The sequence below is a fragment of the Stegostoma tigrinum genome, chromosome 15, assembly GCF_030684315.1.
Source record: "Stegostoma tigrinum isolate sSteTig4 chromosome 15, sSteTig4.hap1, whole genome shotgun sequence".
NCBI classification, from domain to species: Eukaryota; Metazoa; Chordata; class Chondrichthyes; order Orectolobiformes; family Stegostomatidae; genus Stegostoma; species Stegostoma tigrinum.
In genome coordinates this window covers 69286862-69307551 of record NC_081368.1, presented here as the reverse complement: position 1 = coordinate 69307551, position 20690 = coordinate 69286862, and the positions used below count along the sequence as shown (strand labels likewise).

General features: G+C 69.2%; 1 protein-coding gene across 2 annotated transcripts in view; it reads right to left on the bottom strand.

The window, feature by feature from the left end:
* wdr44 (WD repeat domain 44) overlaps window positions 1-18056 on the bottom strand; it is a 95059-nt gene extending 77003 nt beyond the window's left edge. Inside the window, exon 1 of one of the 2 annotated variants that reach the window (XM_048544667.2) lies at window positions 17812-18056. In XM_048544667.2, coding sequence (XP_048400624.1) covers window positions 17812-17999 — 188 coding nt within the window. In that variant the 5' untranslated portion in view covers window positions 18000-18056. The remainder of the gene's footprint in view (window positions 1-17811) is intronic. The other variant, XM_048544668.2, reaches the window with a different exon arrangement.
* Window positions 18057-20690: the final 2634 nt, after the last annotated feature.

Sequence of the window (20690 nt, the reverse complement as noted above, 5' to 3'; positions counted from 1 at the left end):
CACTATTTACCACTCACCAATTTTAATATCATCTGCAAATTTAATGGTCAACTTTTTTCATTCAAGTCTAAATCATTTCATTTGAACCACTAACAAGGGCCCCAGTGATCTCCATGGTATGCCAATGAACATAGACATCCAATCAGAAAAAAAACCTCTCAGCCATCACCCTCTACTTCCTACTACTCAACCAACTGTCAAATTTCCATGGATCCTTTAGGCTCTAATCGTTTCTCTCAGTCTGCCAATATGGGACCTTGTCAAAAGCACTGCTCAAGTCCAAGCAGACTACATCAAAACCACTGTCCTCACCGAGACATCTGGTCATCTCTTCCAAAAAAAATATTCAATCAACTTGGCGAGACATGACTTCCCTTAACAAAACCATGCTGGCTGTTCTTGGTTAATCCCTGTCTCACTAAACACAAATTAATTCTGTACCTCAGAATTCCTTCCATCTGTTTACCCACCATCAAGGTTACGCTGACTAGCCTGTAGTTTGCTTGTTTATCACATGCTCCCATCTTTGTTTTATTTTCAATGACAGAAACAAAACACTATGTCCACAGTAATATTTTGACAATTCCAAAGGACTGGCCAATTATAAAAAAAACTCCCCTGGCAGACTGACCACAAGGTTTAGGTGCAGAAATAGCTCAGTACATCACAACTGATCCACCATTCAGTTAGATCATGGCTAATCTGATAAATCCTAAATCTACTTTCCTGCCTTTTCCTCCCTATTCCTTGATTCAGTGACTGATAAAAATCTACCTCAGCCTTGAATAAACTTAATGATCCAACCTCCATAGACCTCGACAGCAAATAATCCCATAGATTCACTACCCTCAGTAAATTTTTCATCTGTCTTAAATGGGCAACACCTTATTCTGAGATTATACCCTCTGGTCCTGGGCACCATTACCATACCTGCCCTGTCAAGTCCACTAAGAATCGAATATGTTTCAATAAGATCACCTCTCATTCTAACCTCAACTCAGCCCTACTGACTCAACCTCTCCTCATAAGACAGTCCTTCCATATTTGGTGTCAGCCTGCACTGGGTCACGTCCAATGCCAGTGACATCACTCTGCATACGAAGAGCTTATAACTGGTCACAGTATTCCACCTTTGGTCTGACTAGTGCCTTGTCTAGTTTTAGCAAAACCTGTGCATATGTTTTTAAAAAAGATAAAAACAAAGAGTTATATTGTCAATAACTATGACTGTAGCACTCTACTCATTGCAGATCGCTATCCTGGAAATGCTCTCTTGTCCTAATTCTGTCTTTTTTTTTTAAGTTTACCAACACTACCTCCAATACCAAGTGCTCATTTTATTAAGTAACCCAGTGTAATACTTCTTCAAATGCCTTCTGAAAATCCAAAAATTACGTACACTGCCTCTCCTTTATCTACCTTCCTTGTTACCTCCTCAAATCTTCCAGGAATGGATTAACTACAACTTCTTCCAGCTGCGGAAAAATTATCTTCAACTCCACCCAACTATTACTCAGGCACTGCCTATTCCATGATCAATGTGGTTCCCCCATCACAAAAAGTGTAATCTCATCCACCCCATTATGGTTCTCATTTCCAAACTCTTCTCTTTATCCCATCATTAGTGGTCATACCTTCAGTTCTAACTCCATGGAAATGCCTAAATCCTCAATGCTACTTCAAAATCACATCTGTGGCCAAGCCTTTGGATATCCCTGTAAATCTCTCCACTTTAATCTCCTCCACCCCAATGAAATACCTGTTGATGTTTACTGGTCAGACTTTCTATACAACGAGAATAATTTTTTTTCTGCAGCATAATGCAATCATATAAGATCAACAAACATGGCTTTAAACAGTACCTTATACGACCTTAGGTATCACAAACCAAATAGAAAATTTCCTGCGCATTCATCTGAAAGGAACTTGCAACTAAATTTATTTATATAGATCTAGCCAATCTCAAAGTTGGCAGCTAAATTTGATAGTCTAACATATAGTTATCTTGTAATTTCATGGAAATTAACTCATTTGTGCAATGGGAAATGCAAACATACAGAATTGCAGACATAAAACTACTGGTTGAAACCTGCTCTACCATTCGCTAAGATCATGGCCGGTTTGTTTGTGTTGAAGTCCACATTTTCAGCTCCCTCCAGTAACCCTGGATTCCCTAAAGACAAGCTTGCACCTGTATTACAAATATTCTACGACCCTACCTCTACTGTCTTCAAAGACAGAGTTCCAAAGTCTCTCAAGCCTTGGAAAAATACTCTCCTGTCTCTGTGCAGAAAGGGTGACCCCTACATTTAAGAGTGTGTTTTGGACTGACTTACAAGAGAAATTATCCTTTTCACATCTACTGTATCAAAGTCAAGAATTCCTTCCTTATAAATTCAATGAAAACGAGTTTAACCTGTCCAACCTATCCTCATAAGACAGTCTGCTCATTTAAGATTTCAATTTAGTTGGCATCTTCTGAAAAGCTTCCCACACATTTACATCCTTTGTTCCTTGAGACTAGAACTGCACAATATTTGAGATGTAGTCTCTACAACGTCCTGCATAAATAAAGCATTGAGGTGGAATTTCAAAATGGAGCTCTTAAGTTGAAATTGTGGTCAGGCAGAGCAAAACCTAAGTCATGCCAATAGCTTCCTACCTCCTGATAATACAAGCTTGCAATGTAAATAGAAATCCCAAAGTACAACTGCAAAAGCTAGGGCCGAAGGTACTGATTTAAAACTCAAATTCCCATTTCATTACCCCGACTATCCACTTTAAGCACTGGCCATTTTCTGCAGACTTCTTGCTTCACCAGCACAAGTCTGTTTGAAGGACTAAGAGGTTTAAACTTGAATAATTCGTACAACAAAGTCACTGAAATGGAAATCTGACAGCATCATTAAAATAGGTTCTTTCATCATATCAGCTGGGAACAAAAGCTCCCTGATTAAGGTCAAGTTATTATGATTACTAAAATACGTTACTTTCAAAAAGGGAGGAAGAGAAATTCAATTGTTGCCATTATACAGTTCTCTCCAGATGAACTGACAATCCTACAATCAGAGACCAGATAATGCACAGAAACAATCCAAGGAAAGAAAGTGCCAAGGCCAATCCTGTTTTGAAATTCAAATTCTTCCCAAAAGAGGAATATAGGGAACACTAAATCCATTCTCAAGTCCAAGCATACAAAGTAAGTTGCACAGTTTGCTCCCCACTTCCATCTAAAATCTATGTGCAAATAACTTTGGTCTTAATGATTCAACATGAATTTCTTTTAAAATTCAGTCGCAAGCGCAACAATTTAAGACAGAACTTTATTTTAAAGCAAACCTATTTGGAATTTTATGAAACCCTAACCCTTCTGGAGCAAGTGGGGCTTAAGCTCAGGCCTTCTGGCCCAGAGGCAGGGACACAGCCCTGAGAGACAGTGAGATAACAAGGATGAACACAGCAGGCCAAGCAGCAGAGGAGCACGAAGGCTAATGTTACAGGCCTCGTCCATCCTAGGCCCAACACAACGGCCTTCCTGCTCCTCTGATGCTGCTTGGCCTGCTGTGTTCATCCAGCGCAACACCTTGTTATTTCAGATTCTCCAGTTCCTACTATCTCTTAAAGATAGTACTTTTTGCCTATCCTTCAGTGCTTGAAGATCAACCACATTGCCATGGGTCTGGACTTGTATGTAGGACAGACTTCCTGCCCTCCAGAGAAACAAGTACCCCAAAACAGCAGGAATTCTTCACATTTACTATGGCACTTGGAAGACTGAAATCACAACAGGAAGGAAATCAAGTATTTGTGCAGCATACGAAGCAGTCCGGGGGTGGAGGATGCGGGCAGGCAAGGGAGAAGAGTGCAGGTAGGGATGGGAAGTGGAAGGAAGCTGGGGGGCAGGCAGCAGGGGAAGGTGGTTGGGGGGGGGGGGGGGGGGTGAAAGAAGGGGAGGGCGGTCCCGGGAGGACGGGGTGGGAGAAGGGGTAGGCGGTCCCGGTCCCGGGACGGCGGGGTGGGAGAAGGGGAAGGCGGTCCCGGTCCCGGGACGGCGGGGCGGGAGAAGGGGAAGGCGGTCCCGGTCCAGGGACGGCAGGGCAGGAGAAGGGGAGGGCGGTCCGGGGGGGGGGGGGGGGGGGGGGGTCCAGAGACGGCGGGATGGGAGAAGGGGAAGGCGGGTCCCGGTCCCGGAGTGGCGGGGTGGGAGATAGGGAAGGCGGGGTGGGAGAAGGGGAAGGCGATCCTGGTCCCGAGACGGCGGGGTGGTAGAAGGGGATGGCGGTCCCGGGACGGCGGGGTGGGAGAAGGGGATGGCGGCCCCGGGACGGCGGGGTGGGAGAAGGGGATGGCGGCCCCGGGACGGCGGGGTGGGAGAAGGGGATGGCGGCCCCGGGACGGCGGGGTGGGAGAAGGGGATGGCGGCCCCGGGACGGCGGGGTGGGAGAAGGGGATGGCGGCCCCGGGACGGCGGGGTGGGAGAAGGGGATGGCGGCCCCGGGACGGCGGGGTGGGAGAAGGGGATGGCGGCCCCGGGACGGCGGGGTGGGAGAAGGGGATGGCGGCCCCGGGACGGCGGGGTGGGAGAAGGGGATGGCGGCCCCGGGACGGCGGGGTGGGAGAAGGGGATGGCGGCCCCGGGACGGCGGGGTGGGAGAAGGGCAAGGCGGTTCTGGTCCCGGGACGGCGGGGTGGGAGAAGGGGATGGCGGTCCCGGGACGGCGGGGTGGGAGAAGGGGATGGCGGTCCCGGTCCCGGTCCCGAACTGGCGGGGTGGGAGAAGGGGATGGCGGGGTGGGAGAAGGGGAAGGCGGGGTGGGAGAAGGGGAAGGCGGTCCTGGTCCCGGGATGGCGGGTTGGGAGAAGGGCAAGGCGGTCCCGGTCCCGGAGTGGCGGGGTGGGAGAAGGGGAAGGCGGGGTGGGAGAAGGGGAAGGCGGTCCTGGTCCCAGGACGGCGGGGTGGTAGAAGGGGATGGCGGTCCCGGGACGGCGGGGTGGGAGAAGGGGATGGCGGCCCCGGGACGGCGGGGTGGGAGAAGGGGATGGCGGCCCCGGGACGGCGGGGTGGGAGAAGGGCAAGGCGGCCACGGCCCCGGGACGGCGGGGTGGGAGAAGGGCAAGGCGGGTCCTGGTCCCAGGACGGTGGGGTGGAGAAGGGGGACGGCGGTCCCGGGACGGCGGGGTGGGAGAAGGGGATGGCGGTCCCGGTCCCGGACTGGCGGGGTGGGAGAAGGGGATGGGGGGGTGGGAGAAGGGGAAGGCGGGGTGGGAGAAGGGGAAGGCGGTCCTGGTCCCGGGACGGCGGGGTGGGAGAAGGGCAAGGCGGGTCCCGGTCCCGGAGTGGCGGGGTGGGAGAAGGGGAAGGCGGTCCTGGTCCCGGGACGGCGGGGTGGGAGAAGGGGAAGGCGGTCCTGGTCCCGGGACGGCGGGGTGGGAGAAGGGGATGGCGGCCCCGGGAAGGCGGGGTGGGAGAAGGGGATGGCGGCCCCGGGACGGCGGGGTGGGAGAAGGGGATGGCGGGCCCCGGGACGGCGGGTGGGAGAAGGGGATGGCGGCCCCGGGACGGCGGGGTGGGAGAAGGGGATGGCGGTCCCGGGACGGCGGGGTGGGAGAAGGGGATGGGGGGGTGGGAGAAGGGGATGGGGGGGGTGGGAAAAGGGGATGGGGGGGTGGGAGAAGGGGATGGGGGGGTGGGAGAAGGGGATGGGGGGGTGGGAGAAGGGGATGGGGGGGTGGGAGAAGGGGATGGGGGGGTGGGAGAAGGGGATGGGGGGTGGGAGAAGGGGATGGGGGGGTGGGAGAAGGGGAAGGCGGGGTGGGAGAAGGGGAAGGCGGGGTGGGAGAAGGGGAAGGCGGGGGTGGGAGAAGGGGAAGGCGGGGTGGGAGAAGGGGAAGGCGGGGTGGGAGAAGGGAAGGCGGGGTGGGAGAAGGGGAAGGCGGGGTGGGAGAAGGGAAGGCGGCCCCGGGACGGCGGGGTGGGAGAAGGGGAGGGCGGCCCCGGGACGGCGGGGTGGGAGAAGGGGAGGGCGGCCCCGGGACGGCGGGGTGGGAGAAGGGGAGGGCGGCCACGGCACGGGACGGCGGGGTGGGAGAAGGGCAAGGTGGTCCTGGTCACGGGACGGCGGGGTGGGAGAAGGGGATGGCGGCCACGGCCCCGGGACGGCGGGGTGGGAGAAGGGCAAGGCGGCCACGGCCCCGGGACGGCGGGGTGGGAGAAGGGCAAGGCGGGTCCCGGTCCCGGACTGGCGGGGTGGGAGAAGGGGATGGGGGGGTGGGAGAAGGGGAAGGCGGGGTGGGAGAAGGGGAAGGCGGTCCTGGTCCCGGGACGGCGGGGTGGGAGAAGGGGATGGCGGGGTGGGAGAAGGGGATGGCGGCCCCGGGACGGCGGGGTGGGAGAAGGGGATGGCGTCCCGGGACGGCGGGGTGGGAGAAGGGCAAGGCGGTCCTGGTCCCGGGACGGCGGGGTGGTAGAAGGGGATGGCGGTCCCGGGACGGCGGGGTGGGAGAAGGGGATGGCGGCCCCGGGACGGCGGGGTGGGAGAAGGGCAAGGGGGTCCTGGTCCCGGGACGGCGGGGTGGGAGAAGGGCAAGGCGGCCACGGTCCCGGGGCGGCGGGGTGGGAGAAGGGCAAGGCGGCCACGGCCCCGGGGCGGCGGGGCGGGAGAAGGGCAAGGCGGCCACGGCCCCGGGACGGCGGGGCGGGAGAAGGGCAAGGCGGCCACGGCCCCGGGACGGCGGGGCGGGAGAAGGGCAAGGCGGCCACGGCCCCGGGACGGCGGGGCGGGAGATGGGCAAGGCGGCCACGGCCCCGGGACGGCGGGGCGGGAGAAGGGCATGGCGGCCACGGCCCCGGCCCCGGGACGGCGGGGCGGGAGAAGGGCAAGGCGGCCACGGCCCCGGCCTCGGGACGGCGGGGCGGGAGAAGGGCAAGGCGGCCACGGCCCCGGGACGGCGGGGCGGGAGACGGGCAAGGCGGCCACGGCCCCGGCCCTGGGAAGGGAGAAGGGCAAGGCGGCCACGGCCCCGGGACGGCGGGGCGGGAGACGGGCAAGGCGGCCACGGCCCCGGCCCCGGGAAGGGAGAAGGACAAGGCGGCCACGGCCCCGGGACGGCGGGGCGGGAGACGGGCAAGGCGGCCACGGCCCCGGCCCCGGTACGGCGGGGCGGGAGAAGGGCAAGGCGGCCACGGCCCCGGGACGGCGGGGCGGGAGAAGGGCAAGGCGGCCACGGCCCCGGCCCCGGGACGGCGGGGCGGGAGAAGGGCAAGGCGGCCACGGCCCCGGGACGGCGGGGCGGGAGACGGGCAAGGCGGCCACGGCCCCGGCCCCGGGACGGGAGAAGGGCAAGGCGGCCACGGCCCCGGGACGGCGGGGCGGGAGACGGGCAAGGCGGCCACGGCCCCGGCCCCGGTACGGCAGGGCGGGAGAAGGGCAAGGCGGCCACGGCGCCGGGACGGCGGGGCGGGAGAAGGGCAAGGCGGCCACGGCCCCGGCCCCGGGACGGCGGGGCGGGAGAAGGGCAAGGCGGCCACGGCCCCGGCCCCGGGACGGCGGGGCGGGAGACGGGCAAGGCGGCCACGGCCCCGGGGCGGGAGACGGGCAAGGCGGCCACGGCCCCGGCCCCGGGACGGGAGAAGGGCAAGGCGGCCACGGCCCCGGGACGGCGGGGCGGGAGAAGGGCAAGGCGGCCACGGCCCCGGCCCCGGGACGGCGGGGCGGGAGAAGGGCAAGGCGGCCACGGCCCCGGGACGGCGGGGCGGGAGACGGGCAAGGCGGCCACGGCCCCGGGGCGGGAGACGGGCAAGGCGGCCACGGCCCCGGCCCCGGGACGGGAGAAGGGCAAGGCGGCCACGGCCCCGGGACGGCGGGGCGGGAGAAGGGCAAGGCGGCCACGGCCCCGGCCCCGGGACGGCGGGGCGGGAGAAGGGCAAGGCGGCCATGGCCCCGGGACGGCGGGGCGGGAGACGGGCAAGGCGGCCACGGCCCCGGCCCCGGGACGGCGGGGCGGGAGAAGGGCAAGGCGGCCACGGCCCCGGGACGGCGGGGCGGGAGACGGGCAAGGCGGCCACGGCCCCGGGACGGCGGTGCGGGAGAAGGGCAAGGCGGCCACGGCCCCGGGACGGCGGGGCGGGAGAAGGGCAAGGCGGCCACGGCCCCGGGACGGCGGGGCGGGAGAAGGGCAAGGCGGCCACGGCCCCGGGACGGCGGGGCGGGAGACGGGCAAGGCGGCCACGGACCCGGGACGGCGGGGCGGGGAGACGGGCAAGGCGGCCACGGCCCGGCGGGGCTGGAGACGGGCAAGGCGGCCACGGCCCCGTGACGGCGGGGCGGGACTCGGGCAAGGCGGCTACGGCCCCGGGACGGCGGGGCGGGAGACGGGCAAGGCGGCCACGGCCCCGGGACGGCGGGGCGGGAGACGGGCAAGGCGGCCACGGCCCCGGGACGGCGGGGCGGGAGACGGGCAAGGCGGCCACGGCCCCGGCCCCGGGACGGCGTGGCGGGAGAAGGGCAAGGCGGCCACGGCCCCGGGACGGCGGGGCGGGAGACGGGCAAGGCGGCCACTGCCCCGGGGCGGGAGAATGGCAAGGCGGCCACGGCCCCGGGACGGCGGGGCGGGAGAAGGGCAAGGCGGCCACGGCCCCGGCCCCGGGACGGCGGGGCGGGAGATGGGCAAGGCGGCCACGGCCCCGGCCCCGGGACGGCGGGGCAGGAGACGGGCAAGGCGGCCACGGCCCCGGGACGGCGGGGCGGGAGACCGGCAAGGCGGCCACGGCCCCGGGACGGCGGGGCGGGAGACGGGCAAGGCGGCCACGGCCCCGGGACGGCGGGGCGGGAGACGGGCAAGGCGGCCACGGCCCCGGGACGGCGGGGCGGGAGACGGGCAAGGCGGCCACGGCCCCGGCCCCGGGACGGCGGGGCGGGAGAAGGGCAAGGCGGCCACGGCCCCGGGACGGCGGGGCGGGAGACGGGCGAGGCGGCCACGGCCCCGGGGCGGGAGAATGGCAAGGCGGCCACGGCCCCGGGACGGCGGGGCGGGAGAAGGGCAAGGCGGGCCACGGCCCCGGGACGGCGGGGCGGGAGAAGGGCAAGGCGGCCACGGCCCCGGGACGGCGGGGCGGGAGAAGGGCAAGGCGGCCACGGCCCCGGGACGGCGGGGCGGGGAGACCGGCGAGGCGGCCACGGCCCCGGGACGGCGGGGCGGGAGACCGGCGAGGCGGCCACGGCCCCGGGACGGCGGGGCGGGAGACCGGCGAGGCGGCCACGGCCACGGGACGGCGGGGCGGGAGACGGGCGAGGCGGCCACGGCCCCGGGACGGCGGGGCGGGAGACGGGCGAGGCGGCCACGGCCCCGGGACGGCGGGGCGGGAGACGGGCGAGGCGGCCACGGCCCCGGGACGGCGGGGCGGGAGAAGGGCAAGGCGGCCACGGCCCCGGGACGGCGGGGCGGGAGACGGGCGAGGCGGCCACGGCCCGGGGCGGGGAGAATGGCAAGGCGGCCACGGCCCGGGACGGGCGGGGCGGGAGAAGGGCAAGGCGGCCACTGCCCCGGGACGGCGGGGCGGGAGAAGGGCAAGGCGGCCACGGCCCCGGGACGGCGGGGCGGGAGACCGGCAAGGCGGCCACGGCCCCGGGACGGCGGGGCGGGAGACCGGCAAGGCGGCCCACGGCCCCGGGACGGCGGGGCGGGAGGACCGGCAAGGCGGCCACGGCCCCGGGACGGCGGGGCGGGAGACGGGCAAGGCGGCCACGGCCCCGGGACGGCGGGGCGGGAGAAGGGCAAGGCGGCCACGGCCCCGGGACGGCGGGGCGGGAGACGGGCGAGGCGGCCACGGCCCCGGGGCGGGAGAATGGCAAGGCGGCCACGGCCCCGGGACGGCGGGGCGGGAGAAGGGCAAGGCGGCCACGGCCCCGGGGACGGCGGGGCGGGAGAAGGGCAAGGCGGCCACGGCCCCGGGGACGGCGGGGCGGGAGACCGGCAAGGCGGCCACGGCCCCGGGACGGCGGGGCGGAGGAGACCGGCAAGGCGGCCACGGCCCCGGGACGGCGGGGCGGGGAGACCGGCAAGGCGGCCACGGCCCCGGGACGGCGGGGCGGGAGACCGGCAAGGCGGCCACGGCCCCGGGACGGCGGGGCGGGAGACCGGCAAGGCGGCCACGGCCCCGGGACGGCGGGGCGGGAGACCGGCAAGGCGGCCACGGCCCCGGGACGGCGGGGCGGGAGACCGGCAAGGCGGCCACGGCCCCGGGACGGCGGGGCGGGAGACCGGCAAGGCGGCCACGGCCCCGGGACGGCGGGGCGGGAGACCGGCAAGGCGGCCACGGCCCCGGGACGGCGGGGCGGGAGACCGGCAAGGCGGCCACGGCCCCGGACGGCGGGGCGGGAGACCGGCAAGGCGGCCACGGCCCCGGGACGGGAGACGGGCGAGGCGGGCCACGGCCCCGGGACGGCGGGGCGGGAGACGGGCGAGGCGGCCACGGCCCCGGGGCGGGAGAATGGCAAGGCCGGCACGGCCCCGGGACGGCGGGGCGGGAGAAGGGCAAGGCGGCCACGGCCCCGGGACGGCGGGGCGGGAGAAGGGCAAGGCGGCCACGGCCCGGGACGGCGGGGCGGGAGACCGGCAAGGCGGCCACGGCCCCGGGACGGCGGGGCGGGAGACCGGCAAGGCGGGCCACGGCCCCGGGACGGCGGGGCGGGAGACCGGCAAGGCGGCCACGGCCCCGGGACGGCGGGGCGGGAGACCGGCAAGGCGGCCACGGCCCCGGGACGGCGGGGCGGGAGACCGGCAAGGCGGCCACGGCCCCGGGACGGCGGGGCGGGAGACCGGCAAGGCGGCCACGGCCCCGGGACGGCGGGGCGGGAGACCGGCAAGGCGGCCACGGCCCCGGGACGGCGGGGCGGGAGACCGGCAAGGCGGCCACGGCCCCGGGACGGCGGGGCGGGAGACCGGCAAGGCGGCCACGGCCCCGGGACGGCGGGGCGGGAGACCGGCAAGGCGGCCACGGCCCCGGGACGGGAGACGGGCGAGGCGGCCACGGCCCCGGGACGGCGGGGCGGGAGACCGGCGAGGCGGCCACGGCCCCGGGACGGCGGGGCGGGAGACCGGCGAGGCGGCCACGGCCCCGGGACGGCGGGGCGGGAGACCGGCGAGGCGGCCACGGCCCCGGGACGGCGGGGCGGGAGACCGGCGAGGCGGCCACGGCCCCGGGACGGCGGGGCGGGAGACGGGGCGAGGCGGCCACGGCCCCGGGACGGCGGGGCGGGAGACCGGCGAGGCGGCCACGGCCCCGGGACGGCGGGGCGGGAGACCGGCGAGGCGGCCACGGCCCCGGGACGGCGGGGCGGGAGACCGGCGAGGCGGCCACGGCCCCGGGACGGCGGGGCGGGAGACCGGCGAGGCGGCCACGGCCCCGGGACGGCGGGGCGGGAGACCGGCGAGGCGGCCACGGCCCCGGGACGGCGGGGCGGGAGACCGGCGAGGCGGCCACGGCCCCGGGACGGCGGGGCGGGAGACCGGCGAGGCGGCCACGGCCCCGGGACGGCGGGGCGGGAGACCGGCGAGGCGGCCACGGCCCCGGGACGGCGGGGCGGGAGACCGGCGAGGCGGCCACGGCCCCGGGACGGCGGGGCGGGAGACCGGCGAGGCGGCCACGGCCCCGGGACGGCGGGGCGGGAGACCGGCGAGGCGGCCACGGCCCCGGGACGGCGGGGCGGGAGACCGGCGAGGCGGCCACGGCCCCGGGACGGCGGGGCGGGAGACCGGCGAGGCGGCCACGGCCCCGGGACGGCGGGGCGGGAGACCGGCGAGGCGGCCACGGCCCCGGGACGGCGGGGCGGGAGACCGGCGAGGCGGCCACGGCCCCGGGACGGCGGGGCGGGAGACCGGCGAGGCGGCCACGGCCCCGGGACGGCGGGGCGGGAGACCGGCGAGGCGGCCACGGCCCCGGGACGGCGGGGCGGGAGACCGGCGAGGCGGCCACGGCCCCGGGACGGCGGGGCGGGAGACCGGCGAGGCGGCCACGGCCCCGGGACGGCGGGGCGGGAGACCGGCGAGGCGGCCACGGCCCCGGGACGGCGGGGCGGGAGACCGGCGAGGCGGCCACGGCCCCGGGACGGCGGGGCGGGAGACCGGCGAGGCGGCCACGGCCCCGGGACGGCGGGGCGGGAGACCGGCGAGGCGGCCACGGCCCCGGGACGGCGGGGCGGGAGACCGGCGAGGCGGCCACGGCCCCGGGACGGCGGGGCGGGAGACCGGCGAGGCGGCCACGGCCCCGGGACGGCGGGGCGGGAGACCGGCGAGGCGGCCACGGCCCCGGGACGGCGGGGCGGGAGACCGGCGAGGCGGCCACGGCCCCGGGACGGCGGGGCGGGAGACCGGCGAGGCGGCCACGGCCCCGGGACGGCGGGGCGGGAGACCGGCGAGGCGGCCACGGCCCCGGGACGGCGGGGCGGGAGACCGGCGAGGCGGCCACGGCCCCGGGACGGCGGGGCGGGAGACCGGCGAGGCGGCCACGGCCCCGGGACGGCGGGGCGGGAGACCGGCGAGGCGGCCACGGCCCCGGGACGGCGGGGCGGGAGACCGGCGAGGCGGCCACGGCCCCGGGACGGCGGGGCGGGAGACCGGCGAGGCGGCCACGGCCCCGGGACGGCGGGGCGGGAGACCGGCGAGGCGGCCACGGCCCCGGGACGGCGGGGCGGGAGACCGGCGAGGCGGCCACGGCCCCGGGACGGCGGGGCGGGAGACCGGCGAGGCGGCCACGGCCCCGGGACGGCGGGGCGGGAGACCGGCGAGGCGGCCACGGCCCCGGGACGGCGGGGCGGGAGACCGGCGAGGCGGCCACGGCCCCGGGACGGCGGGGCGGGAGACCGGCGAGGCGGCCACGGCCCCGGGACGGCGGGGCGGGAGACCGGCGAGGCGGCCACGGCCCCGGGACGGCGGGGCGGGAGACCGGCGAGGCGGCCACGGCCCCGGGACGGCGGGGCGGGAGACGGGCAAGGCGGCCACGGCCCCGGGACGGCGGGGCGGGAGACGGGCAAGGCGGCCACGGCCCCGGGACGGCGGGGCGGGAGAAGGGCAAGGCGGCCACGGCCCCGGGACGGCGGGGCGGGAGACGGGCAGGGCGGTCCCTGGACGGCCGGGTGGGAGAAGGGCAGGGCGGTCCCGGGACGGCCGGGTGGGAGAAGGGCAGGGCGGTCCCGGGACGGCCGGGAGGGAGAAGGGCAGGGCGGTCCCGGGACGGCCGGGTGGGAGAAGGGCAGGGCGGTCCCGGGACGGCCGGGTGGGAGAAGGGCAGGGCGGTCCCGGGACGGCCGGGTGGGAGAAGGGCAGGGCGGTCCCGGGACGGCCGGGTGGGAGAAGGGCAGGGCGGTCCCGGGACGGCCGGGTGGGAGAAGGGCAGGGCGGTCCCGGGACGGCCGGGTGGGAGAAGGGCAGGGCGGTCCCGGGACGGCCGGGTGGGAGAAGGGCAGGGCGGCCACGGCCCCGGGACGGCGGGGCGGGAGACGGGCAAGGCGGCCACGGCCCCGGGACGGCGGGGCGGGAGAAGGGCAAGGCGGCCACGGCCCCGGGACGGCGGGGCGGGAGACGGGCAAGGCGGCCACGGCCCCGGGACGGCGGGACGGGAGAAGGGCAAGGCGGCCACGGCCCCGGGACGGCGGGGCGGGAGACGGGCAAGGCGGCCACGGCCCCGGGACGGCGGGGCGGGAGACGGGCAAGGCGGCCACGGCCCCGGGACGGCGGGGCGGGAGACGGGCAAGGCGGCCACGGCCCCGGCCCCGGGACGGCGGGGCGGGAGAAGGGCAAGGCGGCCACGGCCCCGAGACGGCGGGGCGGGAGACGGGCAAGGCGGCCACGGCCCCGGGACGGCGGGGCGGGAGAAGGGCAAGGCGGCCACGGCCCCGGGACGGCGGGGCGGGAGAAGGGCAAGGGGGACACGGCCCCGGACCCGGGACGGCGGGGCGGGAGAAGGGCAAGGCGGCCACGGCCCCGGGACGGGAGACGGGCAAGGCGGCCCCGGCCCCGGGACGGCGGGGCGGGAGACCGGCAAGGCGGCCACGGCCCCGGGACGGCGGGGCGGGAGAAGGGCAAGGCGGCCACGGCCCCGGGACGGCGGGGCGGGAGAAGGGCAAGGCGGCCATGGCCCCGGCCCCGGGACGGCGGGGCGGGAGAAGGGCAAGGCGGCCACGGCCCCGGGACGGGAGACGGGCAAGGCGGTCCCGGGACGGCCGGGTGGGAGAAGGGCAGGGCGGTCCCGGGACGGCCGGGTGGGAGAAGGGCAGGGCGGTCCCGGGACGGCCGGGTGGGAGAAGGGCAGGGCGGTCCCGGGACGGCCGGGTGGGAGAAGGGCAGGGCGGTCCCGGGACGGCCGGGTGGGAGAAGGGCAGGGCGGTCCCGGGACGGCCGGGTGGGAGAAGGGCAGGGCGGCCCCGGCCCCGGGACGGCGGGGCGGGAGACGGGCAAGGCGGCCACGGCCCCGGGACGGCGGGGCGGGAGAAGGGCAAGGCGGCCACGGCCCCGGGACGGCGGGGCGGGAGAAGGGCAAGGCGGCCACGGCCCCGGGACGGCGGGGCGGGAGACGGGCAAGGCGGCCACGGCCCCGGCCCCGGGACGGCGGGGCGGGAGAAGGGCAAGGCGGCCACGGCCCCGAGACGGCGGGGCGGGAGAAGGGCAAGGCGGCCACGGCCCCGGGACGGGAGACGGGCAAGGCGGCCCCGGGACGGCGGGGCGGGAGACCGGCAAGGCGGCCCCGGCCCCGGGACGGCGGGGCGGGAGACCGGCAAGGCGGCCCCGGCCCCGGCCCCGGGACGGCGGGGCTGGAGACCGGCAAGGCGGCCACGGCCCCGGGACGGCGGGGCGGGAGAAGGGCAAGGCGGCCCCGGCCCCGGGACGGCGGGGCGGGAGACCGGCAAGGCGGCCCCGGCCCCGGGACGGCGGGGCTGGAGACCGGCAAGGCGGCCACGGCCCCGGGACGGCGGGGCGGGAGACCGGCAAGGCGGCCACGGCCCCGGGACGGCGGGGCGGGAGACCGGCAAGGCGGCCACGGCCCCGGGACGGCGGGGCGGGAGACCGGCAAGGCGGCCACGGCCCCGGCCCCGGGACGGCGGGGCGGGAGAAGGGCAAGGCGGCCACGGCCCCGGGACGGCGGGGCGGGAGACGGGCAAGGCGGCCACGGCCCCGGGACGGCGGGGCGGGAGAAGGGCAAGGCGGCCACGGCCCCGGGACGGCGGGGCGGGAGAAGGGCAAGGGGGCCACGGCCCCGGCCCCGGGACGGCGGGGCGGGAGAAGGGCAAGGCGGCCCCGGCCCCGGGACGGCGGGGCGGGAGACCGGCAAGGCGGCCCCGGCCCCGGGACGGCGGGGCGGGAGACCGGCAAGGCGGCCCCGGCCCCGGGACGGCGGAGCGGGAGAAGGGCAAGGCGGCCCCGGGACGGCGGGGCGGGAGACCGGCAAGGCGGCCACGGCCCCGGGACGGCGGGGCGGGAGACCGGCAAGGCGGCCACGGCCCCGGGACGGCGGGGCGGGAGACCGGCAAGGCGGCCACGGCCCCGGGACGGCGGGGCGGGAGACCGGCAAGGCGGCCACGGCCCCGGGACGGCGGGGCGGGAGACGGGCAAGGCGGCCACGGCCCCGGGACGGCGGGGCGGGAGACGGGCAAGGCGGCCACGGCCCCGGGACGGCGGGGCGGGAGAAGGGCAAGGCGGCCACGGCCCCGGCCCCGGGACGGCGGGGCGGGAGATGGGCAAGGCGGCCACGGCCCCGGCCCCGGGACGGCGGGGCAGGAGACGGGCAAGGCGGCCACGGCCCCGGGACGGCGGGGCGGGAGACCGGCAAGGCGGCCACGGCCCCGGGACGGCGGGGCGGGAGACGGGCAAGGCGGCCACGGCCCCGGGACGGCGGGGCGGGAGACGGGCAAGGCGGCCACGGCCCCGGGACGGCGGGGCGGGAGAAGGGCAAGGCGGCCACGGCCCCGGGACGGCGGGGCGGGAGAAGGGCAAGGGGGCCACGGCCCCGGCCCCGGGACGGCGGGGCGGGAGAAGGGCAAGGCGGCCCCGGCCCCGGGACGGCGGGGCGGGAGACCGGCAAGGCGGCCCCGGCCCCGGGACGGCGGGGCGGGAGACCGGCAAGGCGGCCCCGGCCCCGGGACGGCGGAGCGGGAGAAGGGCAAGGCGGCCCCGGGACGGCGGGGCGGGAGACCGGCAAGGCGGCCACGGCCCCGGGACGGCGGGGCGGGAGACCGGCAAGGCGGCCACGGCCCCGGGACGGCGGGGCGGGAGACGGGCAAGGCGGCCACGGCCCCGGGACGGCGGGGCGGGAGACGGGCAAGGCGGCCACGGCCCCGGGACGGCGGGGCGGGAGACGGGCAAGGCGGCCACGGCCCCGGGACGGCGGGGCGGGAGAAGGGCAAGGCGGCCACGGCCCCGGCCCCGGGACGGCGGGGCGGGAGACCGGCAAGGCGGCCACGGCCCCGGGACGGCGGGGCGGGAGACCGGCAAGGCGGCCACGGCCCCGGGACGGCGGGGCGGGAGACCGGCAAGGCGGCCACTGCCCCGGGACGGCGGGGCGGGAGAACGGCAAGGCGGCCACGGTCCCGGGACGGCGGGGCGGGAGACCGGCAAGGCGGCCACGGCCCCGGGACGGCGGGGCGGGAGACCGGCAAGGCGGCCACGGCCCCGGGACGGCGGGGCGGGAGACGGGCAAGGCGGCCACGGCCCCGGGACGGCGGGGCGGGAGACGGGCAAGGCGGCCACGGCCCCGGGACGGCGGGGCGGGAGACGGGCAAGGCGGCCACGGCCCCGGGACGGCGGGGCGGGAGACGGGCAAGGCGGTCCCGGGACGGCCGGGTGGGTGAAGGGCAAGGCCGTCCCGGGACCGCCGGGTGGGTGAAGGGCAAGGCCGTCCCGGGACGGCCGGGTGGGAGAAGGGCAAGGCCGTCCCGGGACGGCCGGGTGGGAGAAGGGCAAGGCCGTCCCGGGACGGCGGGGCGGGAGACGGGCAAGGCGGCCACGGCCCCGGGACGGCGGGGCGGGAGAAGGGCAAGGCGGTCCCGGGACGGCCGGGTGGGAGAAGGGCAGGGCGGTCCCGGGACGGCGGGGTGGGAGAAGGGCAAGGCGGTCCCGGGACGGCAGGGTGGGAGAAGGGCAAGGCGGGTCCCGGGACGGCGGGGTGGGAGAAGGGCAAGGCGGGTCCCGGTCCCGGGATGGCGGGGTGGGTGAAGGGGATGGGGAAGGCGGTCCCGGGATGGCGGGGTGGGAGATGGGCATGGCGGGGTGGGAGATGGGCAAGGCGGTCCCGGTCCCGGGATGGCGGGGTGGGTGAAGGGGATGGGGAAGGCGGTCCCGGGATGGCGGGGTGGGAGATGGGCAAGGCGGGGTTGGGAGAAGGGCAAGGCGGTCCCGGTCCCGGGGTGGAGGGGTGGGAGAAGGGCAAGGCGGTCCCGGGGTGGGAGAAGGGCAATGGCGGTCCCGGGGTGGGAGAAGGGCAATGGCGGTCCCGGGGTGGGAGAAGGGCAATGGCGGTCCCGGGGTGGGAGAAGGGCAAGGCGGTTGTTTGGGGGGGGGGGTGTGGGGAAGAAGAAGAGAAAGGTAGTCGGGGCGGGAGAAGAGAAGGGAGGTGGGGTGCGCCGGGTGAGTCGAGGAAGGGAGGTGGGGTGCGCGGGGTGAGTAGAGGAAGGGAGGTGGGGTGCGCGGGGTGAGTAGAGGAAGGGTGGAGTGCACAGCGGGAGAGACGGTTACTCAGGCCGGGGCTGTACTCCCTGCGGCACTACGAACTGTCCCCGGGTCAGGCCCCCCTCCCTTAAGTCTCTCATTATCGCTACTTACGCGGCCGGCGATGGGACCGCGTGGACATCTTCAGCCGCATCGTAAAACTCTTCAGCGTCACTGGTATCGGACGCCATTGACATGAGACAGGGCAATTTTACCCTCCCGGTCCAGCCCGGAGCTGCTAGCCGTTGACTGAAGACAGTGGGACGGAAACCCGCGTCGGAGACAGGCGAGGCCCAGAGCATGCGCACTGCCCACTCTCCCCTGTCCCCAGCACACGCAGCACTCACAGCCGTGGCAAGGAAGAACACGCGCAGAACCGGCTGTCGGAGACGGGCATGCGCTTTGCTCTCTAGCCGTGAGTTGGATCGGAGGTGCTGAGCAGCCTTCAGTCCGGTTGTGTGAGAGGGTGCTGTTGTCCGGGTTAGGGGAGCTTTGTGGCTGGTGGCTTCTTGACTCGGCTGGGCTCTACGAATGGACCTTGCTTCTTTAAAAAAAAGCACTCAAACAGTTAGAGATAGTAGGACCTGCCGATGCTGGAGAGTCTGAGATAACAAGGTGTCGAGCTGGAGGAACGCAGTAGGCCCAGCTTTCCTGCTCCGCTGATGTTGCGTGGCACGCTGTGTTCCTCCAGCTCTACACCTTCACGCAAATGGTTAGTTTCCACTCGCTTCCCTATTTCAATCAAAATGTGAAGATGCTGTTGTTGGACTGGGGTGGACGTTGTCAAAAATCAAACCTCCCCAGGTTATAGTCCAACAGGTTTGTTTGAATCTGTGATAATGGGAACTGCAGATGCTGGAGAATCCAAGATGATAAAATGTGAGGCTGGATGAACACAGCAGCATCTCAGGAGCACAAAAGCTGACGGTCTGATGAAGGGTCTAGGCCCGAAACGTCAGCTTTTGTGCTCCTGAGATGCTGCTGGGCCTGCTGTGTTCATCCAGCCTCATTTTATTATCTTGGTTTGTTTGAATCTGTCTTTTAAATGGGATTTTTTAAAACCTCACACCTAAAATGTAATGTCTGACCTGAGATGTCACCACTTGTATACATTAATAAAACCTTTAGTTATCTCAGGACAATGACTTGAAAGGAATCTGGATTTTACATTTTAATCTGTAGTCTTCTTCCTAACTGATTAAAGATTCACCAAGAGGCAGCCACTTTTAGGCTTGTTTCCTTTCTGCTCATAAATTCCATGTCTTATACCCTCTTTCACACACTATGCCTGAGGAAGGGATCATCATAGAACCCCTACAGGTGGGGAACCATTTCCACTCCCCCTCCCATTCTCTAGATGACATGTCCATCATGGGCCTCCTGCACTGCCACAATGATGCCACCCGAAGGTTGCAGGAACAGCAACCCATATTCCGCCTGGGAACCCTGCAGCCTAATGGTATCAATGTGGACTTCACCAGTTTCAAAATCTCCCCTTCCCCTACTGCATCCCTAAACCAGCCCAGTTCGTCCCCTCCCCCCACTGCACCACACAACCAGCCCAGCTCTTCCCCCCCACCCACTGCATCCCAAAACCAGTCCAACCTGTCTCTGCCTCCCTAAACGGTTCTTCCTCTCACCCATCCCTTCCTCCCACCCCAAGCCGCACCCCCATCTACCTATTAACCTCATCCCACCTCCTTGACCTGACTGTCTTCCCTGGACTGACCTATCCCCTCCCTATACCTATACTCTCTCCACCTATCTTCTTTACTCTCCATCTTCGGTCCGCCTCCCCCTCTCTCCCTGAATATTTTCTGCCTTTGTTTTGTGTATCTAACACTTAACAAGTTTTGTTTTCATAAGTTGTGTATTCCTGTGAGAACTTGTTGAACCACATAGCATAGATAGCTATTTCGACCATCATGCTGGCTTTTGGGAGTAACCAAGTAATCCCCCTCACCTGCTCTTTCCCGAAAGCACTGCAAATGTTTCCCTTAGAAGCAGATACCCAATTCCCTTTTGTAAGCAATGATTGAATCTACCTTCAAAACCTTTTCAGGCAGTGTATTATGTTAACAATAAGGTAATTGTAACGTTAATGATTTTCTGTAACTTTTTTGGATTTTGTAAGTTCAATTGGGCTATATATTGGTTTTAGCTCATAAAAGCTGTTTTATCACCTAATAATGGTGTTAATTCTGGAACAAACTTCAACATGTACCAGAACTATAGAGCGCAATTAAACATACAGTGATTTAAGTCAATATTTACATTCAATGTTGCAGTGACTGTGTTCTACCATTTCAGCACAGTTTTTTTGTTATTGCTACTCCAAACAATATACTTTGTCTGAAAAATAATGCCTCTTTTAAAATTAAATTTCATCACATGAAGAATGCTTTTCGCACGGGCAAACATATACGATCATAAGATGGCACAGAGCTATTTTGTGGTGCAACACTAGCAACAATGAGATGACACAGGATTTGTGGCACTTTCTTAATGAAGGGTGATGGCACAAGATAGTCCATTGAATAAAATTGTTGGCTGCTGCTGATTCCCTCTGTATTCAGAAGCATTATGTAACATAAATATTTGCCTGTTAACTGAGCAGGTAACGAGTAGCTAAATAATCTGATGCTTCACAAAAGATTGCACCCATGATTCCAGAGAGAATGGGCCAGAAATCTCAGCTGAGTTATCAAATGAAGCAGTGTGTAGCCCAACTGCATTTCTGCACCACAACATTTACAAATAACAGGACAGAACCATCACAGCACTTACAATGTTGGCAAACTCCTTCATCCTATGATCCATTTTACTGACTGCAACTTACAAACCTGCAAGCTGTTGCAGTGCTTCTCTACCACAAGAAACCATTGAGGCCACAACATTGAAGACCTTCAAGAAAGACATGGATATAGTTCCTAGAAGACATCGAAGGATATAGGGAGAAAGTAGGAACAGGGTACTCAGCTGAATGATCAACC